The sequence below is a fragment of the Culex quinquefasciatus genome, chromosome 3, assembly GCF_015732765.1.
Source record: "Culex quinquefasciatus strain JHB chromosome 3, VPISU_Cqui_1.0_pri_paternal, whole genome shotgun sequence".
In the NCBI taxonomy this organism is placed as follows: domain Eukaryota; kingdom Metazoa; phylum Arthropoda; class Insecta; order Diptera; family Culicidae; genus Culex; species Culex quinquefasciatus.
Genome location: NC_051863.1, coordinates 161672938 through 161695700, shown reverse-complemented (window position 1 = coordinate 161695700; position 22763 = coordinate 161672938). Strand labels below are relative to the sequence as shown.

General features: G+C 36.8%; 2 protein-coding genes across 4 annotated transcripts in view; both read right to left on the bottom strand.

Moving 5' to 3' along the window:
- The window catches only part of LOC6037303 (SEC14-like protein 2), a 31014-nt gene extending 19007 nt beyond the window's left edge, over positions 1–12007 (bottom strand). The window contains exons 1-2 of one of the 3 annotated variants that reach the window (XM_001847177.2): positions 11912–12007; positions 11245–11503 (exon numbers count right to left, since the gene is read on the bottom strand). In XM_001847177.2, coding sequence (XP_001847229.2) covers positions 11245–11298 — 54 coding nt within the window. In that variant the 5' untranslated portion in view covers positions 11299–11503; positions 11912–12007. The other 2 variants (XM_038263202.1, XM_038263201.1) reach the window with 2 other exon arrangements.
- Positions 12008–20776: 8769 nt separating this feature from the next.
- LOC119769709 (NF-kappa-B essential modulator-like) lies at positions 20777–21949 on the bottom strand. Its single transcript, XM_038263146.1, has 3 exons — positions 21714–21949; positions 21301–21656; positions 20777–21240 (listed from the first exon to the last, which is right to left on the bottom strand). Exons 1-3 carry the CDS (start codon positions 21816–21818, stop codon positions 21039–21041), a joined length of 663 nt encoding a protein of 220 aa, XP_038119074.1. The 5' UTR covers positions 21819–21949; the 3' UTR covers positions 20777–21038.
- Between the last annotated feature and the right edge of the window lie 814 nt (positions 21950–22763).

Sequence of the window (22763 nt, the reverse complement as noted above, 5' to 3'; positions counted from 1 at the left end):
CTAATGGATAAAGTACCCTACTTTTCGGCACTCAAATCGTTGGTACAAAATTGCTCTGTTCACACCTGAATTGTAAAGTAATACTTTACAATATCTTCTTAATTTGAACGGCAAATTGTCTTGGACGTTTAGCTTAAAATCTTATTTAAAGGTTTTTTTCGTGATTAAAAAAAAAAGTTTGACTTGATTTTTTCAGCACTCGTTGTATTTATCAAACTTGGTAAACCTCGTTGAATCAATTTCTTTCTGATAAAATAGTAGTTTATGCAACAAGTTGCAAAAAGAGGATTTTTTCAGCACGAGTCGTACATTTATCCAACGAGGTTCACCGAGTTGGATAAATACGTAGAGTGCTGAAAAAATCAAGTTTTGCAACGAGTTCCATACAACATTTTTTGCAATTCCAAAAAACACACACTGAGTGAAATTTTATGTCAAATTTTCATTTTTTTTGTCAATAAATCGTTTGAATCAAAAAAATGTTGAAAAGTGTTACTTTTCGAAACAAGTGCTGAAAAGTTCAACTTTTCAGCACCCATTTGAGTGCTGAAAAGTAGAACTTTTCAGCATTTATTTTGAAAAGTGTTGCTATTCGATTCTGTTATTTTTGGTACAGAAAAGTAGGCTATTTCGTCGTTCAAGAATGACAGGAAAAGTAAGTAGTTTCACGACGGAATTGCAAAAACTATTATTTTCTGTTTGTTTTAAAAGGATTTTTTATGCAAAAAACCAATTTGAGCAATTCTGTGAGATTTCGGTTATTCGATTTTTCTGTTGTGGTTTGGTTGAGCGTTTTAGCAGAATGCATTACTGTGAATACAAAGAGACGAGTTGTTCCTTTTAATTCCGCTATATATTTTTAATATCTTGACAGATACGTATTTCGTCTACTACTTGCAGACTTCATCAGTGGAGGTAGTACCTACAGTAACTACAAATATGGATACACCAGCGATGAACTTCAGTCGAGAACAGAACACTGATGAAGTCTGCAAGTAGTAGACGAAATACGTATCTGTCAAGATATTAAAAATATATAGCGGAATTAAAAGGAACAACTCGTCTCTTTGTATTCACAGATTTTTTTTTGTATTTTGTAATCCGGGTAAAGCATTTTTGGTGCCTTCGGTATGACCAAAGAAGCTATTTTGCGTTATTAGTTTGTCCATATAATTAAAATGATATATGAAAATTCTAATAGGGGAACTATACCCTTTTTCAGCCTATTTCTATTATCGGCCTATCAGCACTTTGAACATGAAGTGCAGCATTCATAATGTGTTTTTGACTGTTCTAAAGTAATAAATAGCTCAAATAAAAGTGAGCAAGCAACTCTCCATTGTTGATACATCTTGAAATGTTGATTTAAAAGCGGAAAACGGCAAAAGTGTTGAGAATTGGTCGAACGGCTTAGTGTGATTAAAATGGGTACATTTCCCCTATCTGTGTCTTTTGAAGGATTTTTTGATCGATTTAGTGTCTTCGGTAAAGTTGTAGGTATGGATAAGGACTACACTGAAATTATATAGGGTAAAACAAATTGGCGACTTTAAATTTCACTTTTTTGTCATTCAAATTTGTTTCCAAAAAAAAAACACATTTTTTATTTTTTTTATTTTCTGATATGTTTTAGGGGACGGGTTTTGTTTTTTTTTTTTCAAAAGTTGGTAAACATGGCCACTAATTTAAAAAAAAGAATAACTGCGACTATGATCAAAAAAAGTTACCTAAAAATGATTATAACTTCAAAACGGTGCACTTAATCAAAATTTCACTTGAGTACTTCCTGATTGCCAATTCGATTTTACATCGAAAAACGAAGTTGCACATATTTTGAGATCAATACTTAGATATTTTTGAAAAATTTGTTTTGATTCAAAAATACATAAATACATAAATACATAATACATAAGTTGCACATATTTTGAGACCAATACTTAGATATTTTTGAAAAATTTGTAGTGATTCAAAAATACATAAATACATAAATTTCTGAAAAGTTGGCATTTGATGTCCCCTAAATTTTTTTTTTAATTTTCATAAATATTTTTTGTATGGACAGCTGCCAAATTTTTGTATTGATGCAATATGGCTTTTTTGGGCATACCGAAGGCACCAAAAGGCACTCCCAGTGCAACGTTCTAGCAGGATTTGACAAGAGCTCGATGTTTTTGTACCATTCTAGCAGGATTCTGACAGAACCAGCTCGGTTAGAATATTTCGTGACTGGGCTGTTGCTACAGAATTGATATAAATTTTAGTTGTTTTTTAATAGATAAATCTAGATTATGATTTGAATTTTTGTCATCTTTTCAACAAATGAACAACTTCATTGTTAGAAATCTGTTTTTTGTTGTTGCAAAATTACACAATGATATCTCAACGACAATTGACCATTAGGGTATTTCTCACGCAAGTCTCAAAGGGGGAAACAAAGCCCGCAAACCAGTTCAGGGCCATCTCGGGGTCCGGCGTTGTAGGTAGTACGGGTAAAAACAACAGCAATGTTTACCAAACACAAAAGTTACGCCATTAGAGAAAAACCTTTAGCTTGAGCTTTGCAAATGCATTTCCCAAGAGACCACGCAGGCCGGGCGATGTGCATGTGCGAAAAATTGCCAACTAAAAAGTGCAAACACACTTTAAACATAGTTAGGTACTTGCATGACGGGGTAAGCTCACCACGGAGCTGTCAGACCCAAGGTTAAACCCATTGGCGATTTGTTCTCAGACCCGGGTGGAAGTTGAGCTCGTCTAACCTGCTTCGTGTTGACCCTTTGATCTGTGAATTTTGCGGTACGTTGTAAAACTTGAAACTTTGTAATCTCAATTATTGTTACTTGAAGTAAATCGTTCTCGCATCAACTAATCGTAACATTTCATAATTCTACATCAATCTTCCAAAATAGGCAACCATCAAAAATTCCGCTTCCGCTCCGTAATTTCCATTTCACTTCTTTCCGGTTTTGTCTCGTTATTATTGTTTTGTTTTGAACTCGGCTTCTTTTTTTTTGTACGGTTGCGCAGCGCAGAAGCCGCCACCGGCGCTGGTCGAATGACGCAGTCAGTGGCACAAAACAGCAACATTAGCAGCAAGTTGGTTGCCTTCAAGACAGCTTCCGAAGAGGCAGCAGCGATTGGAGACAGGCCAGGCCGGGCCACATGATCATTGGCCACATTTTGCTGATGGCATGCTGCTGCATCTGGTGAGCCAGTGTTTGGCGTTATGATGAAGGTTATCCATCAGACGTAACACCGGGCCATCTGAGGAGAGCTTTATAGGATCATTGACACTGAAATGACCGGACTGGGTTGCGTGGGGATTTTCAGAATTAACAGCTGTTAATGGCAAAATATTTCTCGGTATGTTGCTTAAAATAAATCTAATAAATAAATAACTTTTGAAAATCCGGAGTGTTAACTTCTCCCAATAAAAAAATTCTTTAAAATGGGACCCTAGTTTCCATACATCAAATTTCATGGAAACTTTTCCTAATTTTCAAAAAAAGTTTCTTATTAATCATTTCAATCATGCTTTTCAATTGAAAGGTAAGAAGAGGTGTAACAAGTAGCGATTAATCGCAAAAATAATCATAGTCGTCGGATTTTCAACACTGTTGAAAACTAATAAAATTTTCTTAAAAAGTCTAACGTCATGATTCGAAATCTGGACACAGTAGCATTTATTTTTTGTTAAAGCTGGCAAAAAATCATGTAATAAGCTGGAAATGTAGAAATATTATCAGGATTTAGTATAAACCTTGGTATAAACAGTCAATGTCAAGAGAATGCATGCAAAATATGTCTTTTCTAACTAATTTTCCTCAGAATATTAAAATTAATATGACTTATTGTGCTTCGAATCCCGGACACTGATGAAAGCAGATTCGAAATCCGGACACCCGTTTTTTTTTTCTTATGTTGTTGTTTATTATGTTAACGTGATTTTAACCTAGAGAGGTCATTCGTTACTCTTTTTCTTATGAATCGCACAAATTTTAATTGAAATGTTAATGAATGGCAAACTTTTTGTCTCAAATAAGCTGTTAACATCGAAACAATCGATATTTTATTTACAATTTTTTTTTATTATTTAAGGAAATCAAAACCTAGGTGATGAAACTTATTTTTATTAGGTCCTTTTAGGTGCTGAGACCAGGTTGGGACCGAGGATCAGTAAAACAATATATAATAACAAAAAAAACTCCTTTAATTCCATACTTGGAGATCATGTAACTGACGAGGGCTACTTGGTCCATGCGGGTCATGCAGGTCCTGAACCTGCCGATGTACTCGGAGAAAATTCCCACAGCTCAGCCGAACTGTAGAGTACCTCTCCGGCTTCCTTCTCCGTGGCTCCACCGTCTCGGATGATCCCACTTTGTTTACATCTACAAAGTAGGAGGCTGTTCAAACACAAGCATGACCTTTTTCTAACTGGCAAATGAGCTGTTTTATAATCAGTAGTATGCTTTTTATTTTGTCTACTTTTTGACATTTTTTGCTGGAAAATAGAAGAGATTTACGAGTGACGACCCAAGTAACTTTTTTTCCAGGAGTTCTACAAGAGCTCTTCAAGATAGCTACAGCATAGCAGTTTGGACCGCGGTAGGATAAAATTCTCTTCAAAACTTCTTCAGGAGTTTGGAAGAGTACTTGAAGAGAGTTTTATCCTACCGCGGTCCAAACTGCTATGCTGTAGCTATCTTGAAGAGCTCTTGTAGAACTCCTGGAAAAAAAATGTTACTTGGGGAAGAACTGCGGAGAACGTGTCATTCTGCGATGTCGCAGAGAAATTTCCCGGCTGATTTTGAAATCCTTCAGCTCTTTTAATGATCAGAAACAATACTCTCTACTTTTGGCGAACAGTAAATTGGTTCCACTTTGACAGTTCAAAATTGAGACGGTTTTGCGAACCACTATTCAGCACTCAGATCAAAATCATACATTGTCGATTTCCTCCCCGCACTTTAGATTAATTTTGGCAGCGAAAATCTTTTTTTTTCGTGATTTGATTATCCGCGGTGAAATTTTTCCTGGGCCCTCGGATAATTGAGGAAATTGATTCAAGTGTCAAGAACAGTAATTCTGAACGTTTCAAAAGTTTTCTTTTTGGTGTTTGTTCGAATGTATTAATATTTCAAAAGTCTGCATAAACCTGATGACGTATACACATATTGAACTGAGTTAATGCACTTGTAAAATAAACTACATTTCAAATCATTCTTAACCAGTCGGTCAAAGATCAATGTTCAAGACTACCTAAACAGTCAACGATGATTATAAAAAAAAAACATTTTAAAATTTAATGTACTTTTGCTTTGGCCAAGACTTTGGCAAATCAGACATTTTTATTTTACTGACAGTTGTAGAGGATATTTTGGATAGTTTTCCGGGTTTGTTTTATGTTTTCTTTACAAAACAAACATACAAAATTTGACTGGATGCAACAAGGGGAGATTTTTTGAAATTCAATAGGTTGAATTGATTTCCCTGCTGATAAAAAGCTTCTGAAAACTGTGAAAATCTGGATAATACAGCCATCCCACATATTCGGAACACCCACAAATTCGGAACACTTTCATGATAATTTGTCAATAGCATGCCAAAAGTAGCTTTTCTGTCGACCTTACTATTTTTAGAACCTTCATTTGGACATTATCTTGCTATTTCACTAGTAAAAGTAGGACTTTTTGAACAAAAAAACTTCATTCCAAGACTATTTTGCCCAGAGCAGCAAAACACTGCCTCCAAATGGCCTGTTTCATAATTGTGGGATGTTATTGTGTCTCCCACAATTGTGGAACACCTGAATTTAACTGATATTTTCACAAAAAAAGTTATCAAACCATGTATAAAACATCACTAAGCTTGAGTTTCTTTGATTTCAGTGTGTGAAGTCATTATTTTGTAAAAACGTTACTTAATCCACCTAGGTGAATGGGGGCTTCCTCTTCTCGGTTCATAGTCATACACAAATAAATGTATTGAGAATGTACACGTATATATAGAGGCGATTCGTTGATTGATTTCTAAAATTCAACTAAATTGCTAATATTATTGTTCACAATGATAAAGCTTAATTTTCTGGGTACAATGACCCTTTGTACGACCGCAAAGGATTTAAAATGGATTTTAAAACAATTTAAAATAATAACTTTGCGATCCTTTTGACTGAAAGCAAATACTTAGTATATAGTCTAGAGACTTACTAAATCGAATGCTATTCAATCCGAGTAGAAGTAAAATACGCCTATGTTCGTCGACGAAAATCCATGTAAGCAATGCACGCGAGTTTTTACACCGTGACGGCATAGGGGGATGGCGTCACTATTTTAAGACCACGTTTTCCACTTTTTCTTATCGAAACCGACTACTTTATCGACTTCATTTTGCTGGGCGAGATAGGACGCCGTCTATTTTTAGACGATGACTCAGCACTTTTGCACTTAAAAAAACCAGATGGCAGCACGATATAACGCCACTTCCTATGCAGTGCTCGAACGAGTCAAAATTTCCGTAAACTCTCTCCTTCTCTCGCCTTGCATTCCGCTCTCACCTTCTACAGCTAAAGCGAAAATTTAAGAAAGGGTAAAAAGTGTATCGCTAACGGAGTCGATCGATGGCTCATGGATAGGTATCTAAGAACACATTACATATTGTCATTTCCCGAAATGACTTGACTTGTCTTGGCTTGGCGAAGACATTTTTGAGGCTATTCTGGTCCTGATTTAGGGACGACAGAATCTTAGCATGCTGGACGCGATTCACAAAGGGAATTTTATTTCCTAAAATGACATTCGAAGCACGATGAAAAATGCTTTCGAGTGAAGTATAATAGTTCTGGGTTTTTAGCCGGATGGGCGAACCAGCATGTGATAATGCATTGGTATCGTCAAAAATAGCAGTTTAGTGCAGATATTAGCGACTAAGCCTAATAATTCGTCGAGATATGTATCTCATTGGATTGGGTTTTGAAAAAGCTTTACAAAAATGTGCAACATGCCGAAATTTTGGTTAATTTTGGCCACGTTTTAGTCGATTTGGAGGCGGCTGAATGCAAACAGTTTTCTTAAAGTGGCTGTAACTTTGGCAAATTTCAATGGATTTTTGTCCCGTTTCAGCCGTGGATGGAGGACATTCCAGACTACCTAGTTGTGCAAAAATGAAGCAATTTTGAAAAATTTTCATCGTTTTTGTTTTTGATTTTAGTTTTGCAAATCGTTTTTCGTAAATATCTTTTGACAGGAAAGGGCTACGGGAAGATTTTCAATAGCGACTTATCGGAAGCTAAGAGGGATCGAATGCAACCGGAAGTGTCCAAATCCGTTCAGCCATTTCCGAGAAATCGCAGTGACATTTTTTGGCCAATTTTCAAGTGATTTTATATGGCATTCCTCGGAGAGGAAGCCAAAAATATGTGCTCATGGAGAGAACCAAAGTTTGTTTACATTCGTAAGAAAAAAGTGTTCCGAATTTGTGGATTTCAAGGGTCAAAGTAATTCTTCAAAAACTTCATATAAAAGTTAAAATTTGCAGATGTTCTATACAGCATTCAAAAGATCGCAAGAAAAGCTTCCAAATGAAGGTTAAAGCGAATCATTAAGTTCAATTATCGATTTGCTATGATTTTTTGAACATTGGCCGGTCTGGAAACCGTTCCGAATATGTGGGATGACTGTAAGTATTCTTGTGAAAACACTCACTGCGATATTATTCGTAAAGACAAAAATAAGGAAGAACACAAAAAAATAAGCTTTATTTTAAAATGTTTCAAAACGAGCCAATCAAATGAACTCAGTTTTATCTTTTATGTTAAAAATTCTGAGTGCATCTAAATATTTCCTTAACAGTTTTTGTGTTGGGGTGGGGTTAATCGGTTCATATCAGCTAAGTGTGTGGATTTTTGCTTAGCAAGAGTTGGTAGTCATGGGAAAGGATTCTCAGGATGTTTTCATGAATCGTCAGTTTAACTTAAACTGACAATTCATGAAAACATCCTGAGAATCCTTACCCGATTAAACTTTTTTCGTCCGTATACCAAAAGAAGACATTTTGAATAATTTGTTTCTCTACAAAAGAAAACTTTTGTAAATTGTGTACAGTCACCCCTCATGATTCGCTTTTACCTTCATGTGAAAGCTTTTCTTGCGATCTTTAGATTGATGTATAGATCGGCTGTACATTTTTACGTTTTATATCATGTTTTTAAAGAAAAACATTGACCCTTGAAATCCACAAATTCGGAACACTTTTTTCTTACGATGTAAACAAACTTTTATTCTCTCCAGGAGTACTTGTTTTTTACAAAATAATGACTTCACACTCTGAAACCAGTAAAACTCATGCCTAGTAATGTTTTATGAATGGTCTGATAACTTTTTTGTGAAATTATCAGTTAAATTCAGGTGTTTCACAATTGTGGGAGGCACAATAACATCCCACAATTATGGAACAGGCAATTTGAAGCCAGTGTTTTGCTGCTCTGAATGAAATAATCTTGAAATGAAGTTTTTTGTTCAAAAATTACTGCTTTTAGAATGTCCAAATAAAGGTCCTAAAAATAGTAGGGGGACAGAAAAGCATGCTATTGACAAATAATCACAAAAGTGTTCCGAATTTGTGGGTGTTCCGAATATGTGGGATGACTGTACAGTAATATCAGTCTTCTATCTTCTATCTATCTTCTATATAGGGGAAATATACCCATTTTAATCACCCTAAGCCGTTCGACCAATTCTAATCACTTTTGCCATTTTCCGCTATAAAATCAACATTTTTAGATGTTTCAACATTGGAAAGTTGCTTGCTCACTTCTATTTGAGCTATTTATTACTTTGGAACAGTCGAAAACACTTTATGAAAGCTGTAATTCATGATCAAAGTGCTGATAGGCCGATAATAGAAATAGGCTGAAAAAGGGTATGGTTCCCCTATATAAAAAATTTCGACGGTTTTGTTCGAACGCGAATCAATTCAACACGGAGTGTTGGATCGACGTGCTCTTTGTTGCGTTGGGTTCGTATAAGTCCAAGGAAGGTTCTTACGCCACAAAATTACAACTTTGGCCACTCTAGAACCGCTTCCGGAAAATCTGCAGATTGTATGGGAAAAGTTACGTAAAATCAAATTTTGATCACAGGAGGCTGAATAAACAGAAAAGTTAAAAACGTCAACAAACGAAAAAAAAGGCAGAACGAAGTTTGTCGGGTAAGCCTTGTGTGTATAGAATTATGTGATCGGACTGCTGGTTACAGATATATAACCTCTGAAATTTAAAACTTTGTGAAATACACTGAAACCTCGATGGTTTGACACCAATTGTTGTCAAACGAACCCTCTTTACACAGAGCTCACACTTACTGCCAAACGTTTGGTTTGATAGTAAATGTGAGTCTCGTGTAAAAAGTGACAGTTCGTCGCTTTTTACACAAAAAAAAAAGTGAATTTACTCGTAACGGGAAAAATGAATCACATGCAAACTCATTTGATGTTAAGTTGAGATTCGACGTAAACGGATGAATCACACGTAAAATCACGTTTTTTTCGAATAAATTGTCGCAAATTTACATCAATTTAAATTTAAATGTTTAATGACGTGCAAAAGTGTTACATCATAAATGATGTAACATCCGGAGATTTTTTTGTGTGTAGTTTGACTTTGTCAAACCAACGGGGTACAAACTGCACAAACGAAAAAGTGACCAACCACTGGGGACGAGTGTAAATTTTTCTTACACAGAAAAAAAAAGTTGAATTTTGGAATGTTGAAAATTTGGTAGGTTGAATATTACCTCTTTTTTGAGTAATATTAAATAAAAAATGTGTAAAAATGTAAACCTGATGAATTTTCATCAAAAACTGATGAAAATTCATCATTTTCTTGGGTAAAATTAACAATTTTTTTGCCAAAAAATCGGTCACCATTCCCTGATGAAAATCACCATATTTTTTTTCTGTGTAGCGTCAACTATTTAGAGCCATTTTTTAAATTTCGTGTCATGAAAGTATTGAATCTGTTTGCAGTGTGGTCAATATTTTTCAAAAATCATTTTTTTCATTTTTTTTCAAAATCGTATTTTTTAAAAATTATAAAGCGAATATTTAAGGGGACTAGAAAGGGCAGAAAATGCATTTTTTAGTCCCCTTAAAAATATATACAAAGTGTAGGTATTTTTAGATTTTAATTTGAAGTGATCAAAAAGTGAAGCCAAACAGTATAACATTGTTTACATGCACACATCATTTTTTCTGAAAAGAACAAATCATTACATAAATCTTTGCCTAAGGCACCACAATCAATCAGAAAATCCCTTCTCAAAATAATGATTTTTGAATATTCAAAAGCCCATTTTGTATGACTAGCACGCAAAATTATATGGAGACTCGTATAGAAAAACTGAAGCTTTAAAATGGTTTCATTTGTCATAGGGAATCATGGAAAAAGTTTTTTCAAACACGAAAATTTTTAGGTCCAATTAAAAAAAACAAACGAAAAAAAAACGAAGTTGACTTTATAGCTGTCGGCCACCATTGCTAGTACCAACCACTAGTGTCTTCCTTTTTAATTACAAGGACTTCGCCGCCCTGGGCTCCGAAGTGTATGAAAGTATGGCACGGAGCGACGGCGCCGAATACCCATATTAACACAAAGAATTTTAGAGCGCCCGCCGCGGGATTCAAACCAGCAACTTCTGGATTGTGAGCCAGTGCGCGGTCCGATTGATCCACACGGGCGGGACAAACAAAACAAACACCGTGCAACAATTTAGGGGAAATACGCTCCTTATCAATTTAGGATGACAGGAGTCGATCAGCATTGTACGGAAATTTATATTGATATGGTGGTTACGCATCTCTGAATAGAATCAAATCATTACTAACGTTTTTCCGTACTTTGTCACTTGGTTTCTTTGCTTTTTGATTGAAAAATCTAAACCCAAAAGAAAGCGCTTGGCACCTTTTTATCGTCGCACTAAATTTTCACCAAAAAATTGCTGTTACGTCAACGGTTCCCCAAGTGTAACCACATATTGTCAATAAAATGTGCTCTGCTGTGCCACGCAAAACTTTCATGTTTGAACAACAAAAGTTGAGCTGTAGCAGTATAGCCAACAACGTTCGGCACGTACTTCAACCATGTCATCACCGCCAAAACAGACTCCAAGATGCAGGCTCGGCTTAGTTTGTACCAGGTATACATAAGAAGACCGCTCATAATAATTCGATAAAGAGCGCACTTACCTTCATCAGCGCGAACCGCTCATCATCCTGCAGCGCCAGTGTTTTCGAAGCCATCGCTGATTTTTATTTATTTTTTTGCCTTCCTGACTTCAGACTTCGAGGTTGGCTGGTTCGAAAGTGCCGCTTATAACCGCCAAGATAACTCTCACTCTTCACTATTAACACCACGCGGTGGCTCTTCTTCGGACAGTTGATCGCCCACCAGAGCAATCACTCGAACCACTTCAAGAAAAGTCACCCTTACAATATCTGGAAGAACCTGGAAAGTGATTTATCATTTAGGTTAAGCCGAACCAACGCGCCGCGATAAGTCGTTGATCCACTTGTCGACACTTTGAACTCGCGACCACGATAAGACGGTATTTGCGATGCACTTTGAAACCCCCTTAGTCACGTTGTGACTCACTTAAGAACCCGCGAATCAATAACCCCTTTAACGATCAATATGCAAATCACCACCAACTCCCAAACAAAAACCCTTTCGTAAGTCGCCAAGTCCGAGTCGCGAACGCGCCGATAACCACCCCCCTCTAGGAGTTCGAGGTGAGCTTACCACGGATGTACCAACTGGTGGTCAAGTTCCGAGATTGCACCACAAAGAGGGTGGTTACGGTTGACCACGTCGTCAGATGGTCTGTGATGGGGGAGGGGGGGAGGAGGAGGATACCTCAAGTTCTTCAACTCGCTCGCAGGTTGTTGCTGCCTTCCGTTGCCGAGCGCCGCTAGCCCAAGACTAGCGTCGACCGTGCCGACCTGCGTCAAAGTTATTGTCGAGCGGCGTCGGCGTCGGTGGTTTGTGAGAGAGTTGAGAGAGTTTTTTTTCTTGTGCTTGCGATTCGAGAATTGAGCGGTGATCCAATATTGTTTTTTTTTTGTTTTTATGAGAAGGGTGGATGGGCCTATTTGAGGTTTATTGGGGTCTGTTTCGAGTACAAACCAAATTCGGTAATCCGAACGACTGACGGCTAAATTTATGTTTTGCTTATTTATTTGAAACTCATATTTCGAATCTCATAATTTCTATTCAAAGATCGTCAGATAATCGAATAATGGACAACCTTTTTTTTATAGAAATGTTGAAACAATAGCTCTTTATTTAAATTTGTATACTTTTTTTTATTCAACCTTGAGCTTTTTGAACATATTTTTTTAGTTCCCTGATTTTTGAGCCAATATTAAAGGGAGGGTAAACTTTGAAAAATAATTGCAAGAGCCTAATGAATTATCTAGACAGAGGAATTTTATTCAATATTTTTAAGCCCATCCTTTTCTCCGCCCGTGTGGATCAATCGGACCGCGCACTGGACTTTCAATCCAGAGGTTGCTGGTTCGAATCCCGCGGCGGGCGCTCTCAAAATTCTAAGTGTAAATATGGGTATCCGGCGTCGTCGCTCCGTGCCGTACTCAAACACTTAGTAGCCCAGGGCGGCGAAGTCCTTGTAGTTAAAAGGAAGACACTAGTGCTTGGTACTAGCAATGGTGGCCGACAGCTATAAAGTCAACTTCGTTTTTTTCTCATAAATACTTTTTTAAAGAACTGCCCATTCCTTTAAGAATAAAAAAAAACTAACAAAAATATAACTGAGCAATTCTCTATGAAATCGGTCTTTTTTTTAATTTTAATTTTGTATTTTTTAATTGGACTGAAACTTTTTTGGTGCCTTCAATATGCCCAAAGAAGCCATTTTGCATCATTAGTTTGTCCATATAATTTTCCATACAAATTTGGCAGCTGTCCATACAAAAATTATGTATGAAAATTCAAAAATCTGTACCGTAAACTGGGGTCAATCGGGACACATGGGGCGAATTGGGACAGCAGTTTTAACCATGTTGGAGCACAATAGTGTGATTTTTCTGGTTGGTTTCGGTTAGAACAGACTCAGACCAACAAAATGTGTACATCCATTTCCATATTTCAAAGCTTTAAGTGCTCTAAAAACTGCTGTCCCTATTCAGACTGTAGTCCCGATTCGCCCCAGATTACGGTATCTTTTGAAGGAATTTTTTGATCGATTTGGTGTCTTCGGCAAAGTTGTAGGTATGAATATGGACTACACAGAAAAAAATTATACACGGTAAAAAAAATTGGTGATTTTTTATTTAACTTTTTGTCACTAAAACTTGATTTGCAAAAAAACACTATTTTTTATATGTTTAGAGGACATAAAATGCCAACTTTTCAGAAATTTCCAGGTTGTGCAAAAAATCTTTGACCGAGTTATGATTTTTTTTATCAATACTGATTTTTTCAATCAAAATATTGGTCGCAAACATTTTTCAACTTCACTTTTCGATGTAAAATCAAATTTGCAATCATTCAATATTGAGCATGAGCATGAGCATGAGCATGGTTGACTGCCAATGAGCTGCTACTCCGTTATTGACAGATCAGCTGAAGTTAAACAATGAATCAAAAATGATCAGTGGGAGCCATCCGTTCACTGTTTAACCCCTGAAGACCCCGACTTTATTAGTCAATACCGGCGCCCTCCCAAGAAGCCTGCAGTTCAACGAAAGGGAGGAATGTTAGTCCGATAGTTGAAGTTGCAGACTCATCAAGCACATAGTTTTTCGCTATATACTTGTTGATACCGCTTGAGACCGTTGAATCCACAGCACGTGATTAATTATTTTTTTTTTGGGTTAGTGGGATAAGGTATTGGCTTTTCGATGCCTCCCGAGCTACGACGCTATGGGGAGGACTTTCATAACAGACCCGTCGGCGAGCCTTCCGAGCAACGATGCTATGGGAAGGTCTTTCTGGTTAACACACAAAATCACTCACACACAGTTATGTTGCTCCACTATTAACTCAACGATCCAAATTGTCAGTGCGTCTTTCGTTCATTATATAGAATTGGCTTTTCACCGCAAAAAATTAAACCTTATTCGAAAAATTTAAACACAATCCACCCGACGCCGTACCTTCCGATCAACGATGATATAGGAAGGACTTTGAAAATCACAAAAGAAATCACTTTTCACTCCGCATATTTTTTACGACCACGCGCTCCCTTTGCCAATTATGCACTCTGCACTCGAACAGCGATACAAAATAGACGGAAAATAACACGAAAAAACAGGACTGCGCGTCCCACAAGCACCGCACTACTCAAAATCAAATTTGCAATCATTCAATATTACGGAAAAACTCCCTTATTTACCTGAATCAAGCATTAATGAATTTAACGAAAAGAAATTTTCTTTTTCAGAGCCGCTCATTTTTGCTCGCTCATTAAAATGAGCTGCTACTTTAAAAAAAAATATATGAAAAGTCTTTTTCTCGTCATCCCGCCAAAATACAAATTCTGAGCCACCCTAAAATTTGGACCACCCTAATGTCCACCATACTTAAAGATGCCCCTATTGACCCTGATCAACTGACAGCTGACACCAAAGTTCTAAATCTTAACGTGTGGCCGCTATCAATTTTGTCACGCTAGAGTTCGGTTTCGGACCACTGTGCAATGGGAGATATCTCCGGTGAGTTTTCAAAAAGCCGTAAGAGCCACCGTGACCACCGACACTAAATCGTGCTTGCAATTTAATTAGGGCATAACTTTTTTAACCAAGAGTGTGTCCCTTTCACACCTAATTTAAACTGTCATTTGAGTGAATGGGATACACTATTGTTTACAAAAGCTATGTGCCCTTTTGAAATGTTAGGCTCCAAATCGTGCTTGCCATTTCATTAGGGCACATAACTTTTTCAAACAAGAGTGTGTCCCTTTCACATCTAATGTAAACTGTCATTTGAGTGAAAGGGATTATGTGCCCTTTTGAAATGTTAGGCTTTAAATAGTATTCGTATTTATCCAAATTTAATTTACTTTTATTTTAAAGTAAATTTAATTTACTTTAATTTTGGGGCACTTGGAAGACGTGGAGATGAACAATTTTCAGAATGTTTGAAATTGGTTTTTCGTAATTAGATCGAATACCGAGGCAAAAAAGGCTTTGTTTACCGGGTGTACCCCATTTGGCATAACAGGTTTTCAAGAAGGACGTTTTGCATAATGGACGTTTGGCATAATTTGTCCAAGACATCAGGGACGTTTGGCATAATGGACGTTTGGCATAAGTATTACTAGTTTTTTGTTTTTTTTTAAGTATTTCTCATCTTTACGAATGTAAATGTATTGTTTATTTTACCATTTTTATATTATATTATTTTTATATTATTATTTATTTATATATATTTGGAATCTCTATATTTTTTCACCAAAAGTTAATTGTTTCCTTTTTGAATAATTCACAATAAAGCATTTTAATGATGTTTTGAGTAGTGCGGTGCCTGTGTGGACGCGCAGTCCTGTTTTTTCGTGTTATTTTCCGTCTCTTTTGTGTCGCTGTTCGAGTGGGGGACTCGAAGTCGTGATTATGCAGGTTAATTTTTTTTGTGTGCTTTTGTGTCGCTGTTCGTATGGGGTGAGTGATTGTGGTAATCGAATAATAGCATGACGTACTGAGTTATTTGTATCTTGAGTGTAATTTTAGTTGAGTAATTGGTGTTTTTTGTGATTGTTTTTGGTGATCTTAATTAATTGTTTTGTGATTTTCAAAGCCCTTCCTATATCATCGTTGATCGGAAGGCACGGCGTCGGGTAAATTGTGTATAGTTTTTTGAATAAGGTTTTATTTTTTATGGTGAAAAAGCCATTTCTATATAATGATCGAAAGACGCACTGACATTTTGGATTAATTAATAGTGGAGTGAAATAATTGTATGTGAGTGACTTTTTGTGTTAACCAAAAAGACCTTCCCATAGCATCGTTGCTCGGAAGGCTCGCCGACGGGTCTGTTATGAAAGTCCTCCCCATAGCGTCGTAGCTCGGGAGGCATCGAAAAGCCAATACCTTATCCTACTAACCCAAAAAAAAATAATCACGTGATGCTTGACGGAGATGCAGACTCATCAAGCACACAGTTTTTCCTTATATACTTGTTGATACCGCTTGAGACCGTTGAATCAACGGTCTCAAGCGGTATCAACAAGTATATAGCGAAAAACTGTGTGCTTGATGAGTCTGCAACTTCAACTATCGGACTAACATTCCTCCCTTTCGTTGAACTGCAGGCTTCTTGGGAGGGCGCCGGTATTGACTAATAAAGTAGGGATCTTCAGAGGTTAAACAGTGAACGGATGGTTGGCTCCCACTGATCATTTTTGATTCATTGTTTAACTTCAGCTGATCTGTCAATAACGGAGTAGCAGCTCATTGGCAGTCAACCATGCTCATGCTCATGCTCATGCTCATAAAGCATTTTAATGAAGTTTTGATATTTTTATTTAAAATTTAGTTTAAAGAAGGAAATATATCTTGTTAGCTTTACATTTTTCCTCTTTCAATATAATTAGCAATAATATTTTTTTATGCAATTTTTCCTTCTTTTATATGAATTTCAACTTAAAGATGAGAAAAACCTCTTCAAATCTTCGACAATGGAGACAATTTTGCTTTTCATTATATTTTGCAATTTGTTTTTTTTTTTTGCAATTTCCCCATCTTTTTTATATTCAACTTGAAGAAGGGAAATTCTCTTATAGATGGTCTCTTTCAACATTTCTATCACTTCGGCAATTTTTTTCTCTGTTGGTTAATGTTTTGCAATAAATTTTTTTATGCAAGTTCTTTTATTTATTCAAAACTAATCTTAAGGACGGAACAATTGTAAAAAAAATGCTTATTAAATTGATTTGTTGAATAGATGTAGGTGAAAAATATAAAAATAATGAGATTGTCAAACATTTAAGGAGTGGCACAATGTTAATCTTTAAAGAGACTTTTCCTTCTATAAGTTGAATTTTATATAGAAGAAGGGAAAATTTCATAAACAAACTCAATTTTCAAATAATCAAAACATATTTTTTAGAGATTTTCTCTTAAAAGTTGAAATTAAAATAAAAGAAGGGAAAATTTCGTAACAATTCATTTATCAAATATTTAAAGAAAGAAAAATGTACATCAATTAGGTTGAATATTAAAGAAGAGAAAATTGTATAAAAACAATAATTGCAAAATATTGAAGGAAAAAAACAGACTGCGCAGCTTTTGAATGATTTTGCCTTCTTTAAGTTTTAAAATAAAAGAAGATAAAATTGCTTTAAAAAACTTATTGCATTTCTTTAAAGAAGAGCAAATGCTCATACATTCTTTAGGTTGAATTTAAAAATTAGGGAAAAGGGAAAATAGTTTAAAATCTTATTTGCAAAATATTACTTACATCACTTTATAAGATTGAATTTGAAATAAAAGAAGGAAAAATTTAATACAAAAAAATTGCAGCAAAGTATTTGAAAAGGAGAAAAATCTTAAAATAATAAATTTATGAAAAATTGCATTTTGGGTAATTCTCCGCCAACTCACACAGCAGTTGCCCCGACCCCTCTTCGATTTGCGTGAAACTTTGTTCTAGGGGGTAGCTTTTGTCCCTGATCACGAATCCGAGGTCCGTTTTTTGATATCTCGTGCCGGAGGGGCGGTACGACCCCTTCCATTTTTGAACATGCGAAAAAAGAGGTGTTTTTCAATAATTTGCAGCCTGAAGCGGTGATGAGATAGAAATTTGGTGTCAAAGGGACTTTTATGTAAAATTAGACGCCCGATTTGATGGCGTACTCAGAATTCCGAAAAACGTATTTTTCATCGAAAAAACACTAAAAAAGTTTTAAAAATTCTCCCATTTTCCGTTACTCGACTGTAAATTTTTTTGGAACATGTCATTTTATGGGAAATTTAATGTACTTTTCGAATCTACATTGACAAAATTTTTCATTTTAAAATTGCGTGTTTTTTTCTAACTGCAGGATTATTTTTTAGAGTGTTACAATGTTCTACAAAGTTGTAGAACAGACAATTACAATTAAAAATTTTGATATACAGCAATTCCCCACGAAAACAGCATGGAAAAAAACAAAAGTGCTCGGATCGGGCTCAAAATTTTTCTGGGGGTTCCCTGGCCGAAATAATTAGACCAGTATTTTTTTGTTTGGCCATAAGGGTGACCTACGCCGTCTTAGGGTGGTCTGAAAAATGGCCATTTTCGTCGATTTTCGCAAAAACCACTTTTTTCAAAAAAACATAACTCCTCGCCATTTCAACCGATTTCAATTGTCTTATACGCAAATGAAAGGTGATAAGTTGGCCTTCAAAGAAAAGAAGTTTCAAAATCTAGCCTAACATATGAAAGGGCGTATGCAACTTTAAAATGCCGTTTTGATGGTGTCTGGACCAAGAGCCTATGTCTGGAAATAATTTTATCGGATTCCCCGGACATTTTTACATAACATACTAAAAATGGGAGGAGTTCATTAACAGGATTCGAGATATGATTTTTGAAAATCCGTGTTTTCTGACGCGCCGCGCAAAACCGGAGAATGACGAAATTGGCAAAAAATCAACTTTTTTCGCAAAAACTGCGATAACTTAAAAATTCCAGCGATGACCTATACATGTCTGGGTACCAAAAGTTGCGTCTTTTAATTACGAAAATTTTGGTACCCAGACATCTATAGGTCATCGCTGAAATTTTAAAGTTATCGCTGTTTTAGTGGAAAAAGTTGTTTTTTTGCCAATTTCGTCATCCTCCGGTTTTTGCGCGCGGCGCGTCAAAAAACACGGATTTTATTTTTCAAAAAATCATATCTCGGAATCCTGTTAATGAACTCCTCCCATTTTTTAGTATATTATGTAAAAATGTCCGGAGAATCCGATAAAAATATTTCCAGACATAGGCTCTTTGGTCCAGACACTGTCAAAACGACATTTTAAAGTTTCATACGCCCTTTTCATATGTTAGGCTAGATTTTTGAAACTTCTTATTATTTTTCTTTGAAAGGCCAACTTATCACCTTTCATTTCGTCGCCATCGTGCTAACTTGTCGTACGTGCATTTTGGGCCAAATTGAGTTAAGAACGCCATTTTGTGCAGCTCACAATGCCTCACCTTTTGACCTTCACAGATCCCCAAAATTCAATTTCAATCCTGAGATATTCAACAAAAACCGAAAAAACTCCGTGCATTTTTGTCACTTTACATATGAAAGTAGTTTCAATCATGTCGTGCTATCTTGTCACTCCATGAAAATTGATGTAAGTGCGACAAAAGGCCAAAGGGATTTCACGCCAGGAAAGTCAGGATGCGTTTGTCGCACGTACAAGCTAGACTACCGTAAACATTTGTAATTATAACTCGGGACTCCAGCAACCAACTTCAACCAAACTTTGGGACAATGCACAGAATGGTGAGCCAAACAAAACGTGTTTGTTATTGTTTACATTGCGTGCTCTCGTTTTTGAATATTCAAGGTCAAACATTAAAACGCGTTTTTCTCGGAACGTCAAAATGGCGGGTGCGACATGATAGCACGACGACGTCGATTTGCGTATAAGACAATTGAAATCGGTTAAAATGGCGAGGAGTTATGATTTTTCGAAAAAAGTGGTTTTTGCGAAAATCGACGAAAATGGCCATTTTTCAGACCACCCTAACACGGCGTAGGTCTCCCTAATGGCCAAACAAAAAAATACGGGTCTAATTATTTCGGCCAGGGAACCCCCAGAAAAATTTTGAGCCCGATCCGAGCACTTTTGTTTTTTTCCATGCTGTTTTCGTGGGGAATTGCTGTATATAGACATAAGGGGTTTGCTTATAAACATCACGAGTTATCGCGATTTTACGAAAAAAAGTTTTGAAAAAGTTGGTCGTCATCGATCATGGCCGTTCATGGTCACCCGCGACAGACACGGACGACGAAACAAAGAGAAACGCAAAAAGTAACTTTTTCAAAACTTTTTTTTCATCTACATCTATTGGGAGAAAAACGACAAAGACACTTGATTTCTTGAAAAAAAAAATCATATTTTTAAGTAAAATTAGAAAATAGGAAAAACAGCTTAACATTATTATTCTTTACAAAAAATAAATTCTTTATGAAAAATAAATACAAAAAAAAAACTAGCAATAATTATGCCAAACGTCCTTGATGGTTTTTGAACGAGTTATGCCAAACGTCCATTATGCCAAATGTCCATTATGCCAAACGTCCTTCCTGAAAACCCGTTATGCCAAATGTCCATTATGTCAAATCGGGTACACCCGTTTTGTTTTGATCCGGTATAAAAAAAGTACATAAATATCACTTAAGTGGTCATAACTCGAGAAAGGGTTACCAATTTGGTAACGTACAATGTCTATATTTTTTAAATTTGTCCAAATTATAGATTTGGTAATACCATATCTTTAATTTGGACAAATTTGGTAAAAATTTATAGACGTTGTAATATTTGAAATTACATTTTTATTTCTTAGAAACAAATTTAATACAAATAAAAAAGCATAAAAATTGAAATTCCAAGCCAGGATTCAAACATTTCAACCTAAAAAAGTGTTGGAAAATGCTTTACACACCTGTTAGACTGGTATTGGTTTGCAATCGTAAACTTTAAAAAATCTATGACATGGAGACATTTTTTCGGCTGAAAAAAACCTTTACGGTGCTGTACATTAGAAATAATTTAAAAATGTATCAATTTATTGCTCAACAATTATTTTTAAGTTCGTCATTTAAAAACAAATGGTCGATTGTCATTAATGGGAACAATTGTTCACACCTGATCAATTTCACTTAAACCAATTACTGCTGTATTGTACCCTTCTCGCTTCGATTACCTAACGCTCGCGCACTCCGGCCCTTTAGAACCAGCTAATTCTGGCGCGTTCAAAACCATAAAATCTAATCTCTTTATTAGCTTCAACTCCCCCCAACCCAAAGCCAAGCAGACTGCGCTCAATACGCCGGGCACTCGTCGATGTGGGTCTCCAGCGATTGGATATCACCAAAGGCGCGGTCACAGTGCCGACAGTGCGATCCTTCCTGCAGGTGGTCCGCGTGCTGATCGTCCTCCCCGATGGCGTCACTGATCTGGGACATCCGGCTGCTCCGCCGACTGAAGCTCCTCAAGTCCTGCTGCTGCTGCTGATCGGCTTGGCTGGAAATTCAATTAGGAGGTGTACAGTTGGCTGCTAATTAACCCCTTCGCACTACTAACCTGCCGTTCAACGCTTCGACGATCAGGGTACGGTTCTGCTGCTGAAGTTGCTGCAACTCGCCGGCCAGTTGGTTCTTTTCCAGCTGCAACACCTGGCGTGCAATCCGTTCGCCGGCGAAATCGTTCTTGTACACCTCGAGTTGTGCCCTCAGCAGTTCAATTTCACTTTTCATCGCTGCCGGTGTCGAGTTGGCTCGTTGCAGCTTACCACGCGGCTGCTGTTCCGGACCGATCGCTGCCGTTGTTGGTTGGTTCTGCTGTTGAAGCACCATGTCCGCCCGGCATCGAGCCAACAGGTCCTGCAGGGCATCCAGGGTGGTTCGCATGCTTTCCAGGTTGTTCGAGCAGGATTGTTGCTAAAAAAAAAGATGAGTGATTTCTTCAAAGAGTTATCTTGGATGTTCAGATCTTACCAGTCTCTCGTGCTCGGCAACTCTAGCCTCGAGGAGACGGTTCTGCTCCTGAAGGCGCTCGACCTGCTCGCGAAGATCACCCTGGTTCTGGTTGGCCATTTTCATGTTTGATAACTTGCAGTCCTAGAACAACCGACACCTGATCAGCCCTGTGCCCGGCCGTCGACTGGGATATCGGGAAAATTTTGGTCAAAACAAAGGCATCGACATCGGTTCGTGCGTTAATCGCAATGCGAAGAAAGACGATGCCGTTTTAAGCCCCACGGTCGATGGACCTGCGATAAGATATTGTTTTTGGGGTAGGCGATAAGCGGTTGTGATAAGCGACAAAACGTAGGTGGTCCGGATTTATGGCAAATCTTGATAATAAAGCAGTTCAAATTTCCCAAATTGTTTGAGTAAATTTAACAAGTGCTATTTCAGATTGTATGAACAAAAGGCTAAAGCAATCCTCCGATTTTTTTTTTTATCTAACTGTATGCAGTGGAATGTATAATTTTGTTTTACTCAAAGAACCCTTTCTGCGTGTTGTAAAATCGTTACTTTATTCAAAACAAAAACGGTAATCTACAGTTGCCAGGGAGCACGTTTAATACGTTGCACAATTTAAAAGGGAAATAATGTAGATTGTCACAGAAAAAAACAGTTGAAACAACACGTTCTTAGCTGGTTTTAGTTTTTCTGTGTACACTGCCGTTCTACGCATAATTGTCCCATGTCATTTTTGGACGATTTTGACTTTTTAACATTTTTAAGTTTAGTTTGTCGTATACTTTAAGAAAAACACATAAAATCGGGTACATTGTTCGGAAACTCATTGAAAACAACATCAAGTCTGTTTGTCCCATCGTTAAACTTCTACGCATAATTGTCCCACCAAGTATTTTCTTATACGGAATCATTAGTTTTATGTAGCATTATGTCGTGTTTACATACTGTATAGCAAGAGGATCATAAATAAGAGTGATAAACTACTAACTGGGGCGATTGGGGACACATAGGACGAATAAGAACTCACGGGACAATTATGCGTAGAAACACAGAAATCGA

What these genes read in the sequence shown, in the direction of transcription:
- LOC119769709 (XM_038263146.1), bottom strand. Translation starts at nt 21,818, where the DNA reads ATGAAAATGGCCAACCAGAACCAGGGTGATCTTCGCGAGCAGGTCGAG. An exon ending in TTGCCGAGCACGAGAGACTG is followed by an intron (nt 21,657 to 21,713) that starts GTAAGATCTGAA and finishes CTTTTTTTTTAG; the next exon opens with CAACAATCCTGCTCGAACAA. An exon ending in GTCGAAGCGTTGAACGGCAG is followed by an intron (nt 21,241 to 21,300) that starts GTTAGTAGTGCG and finishes TTGAATTTCCAG; the next exon opens with CCAAGCCGATCAGCAGCAGC.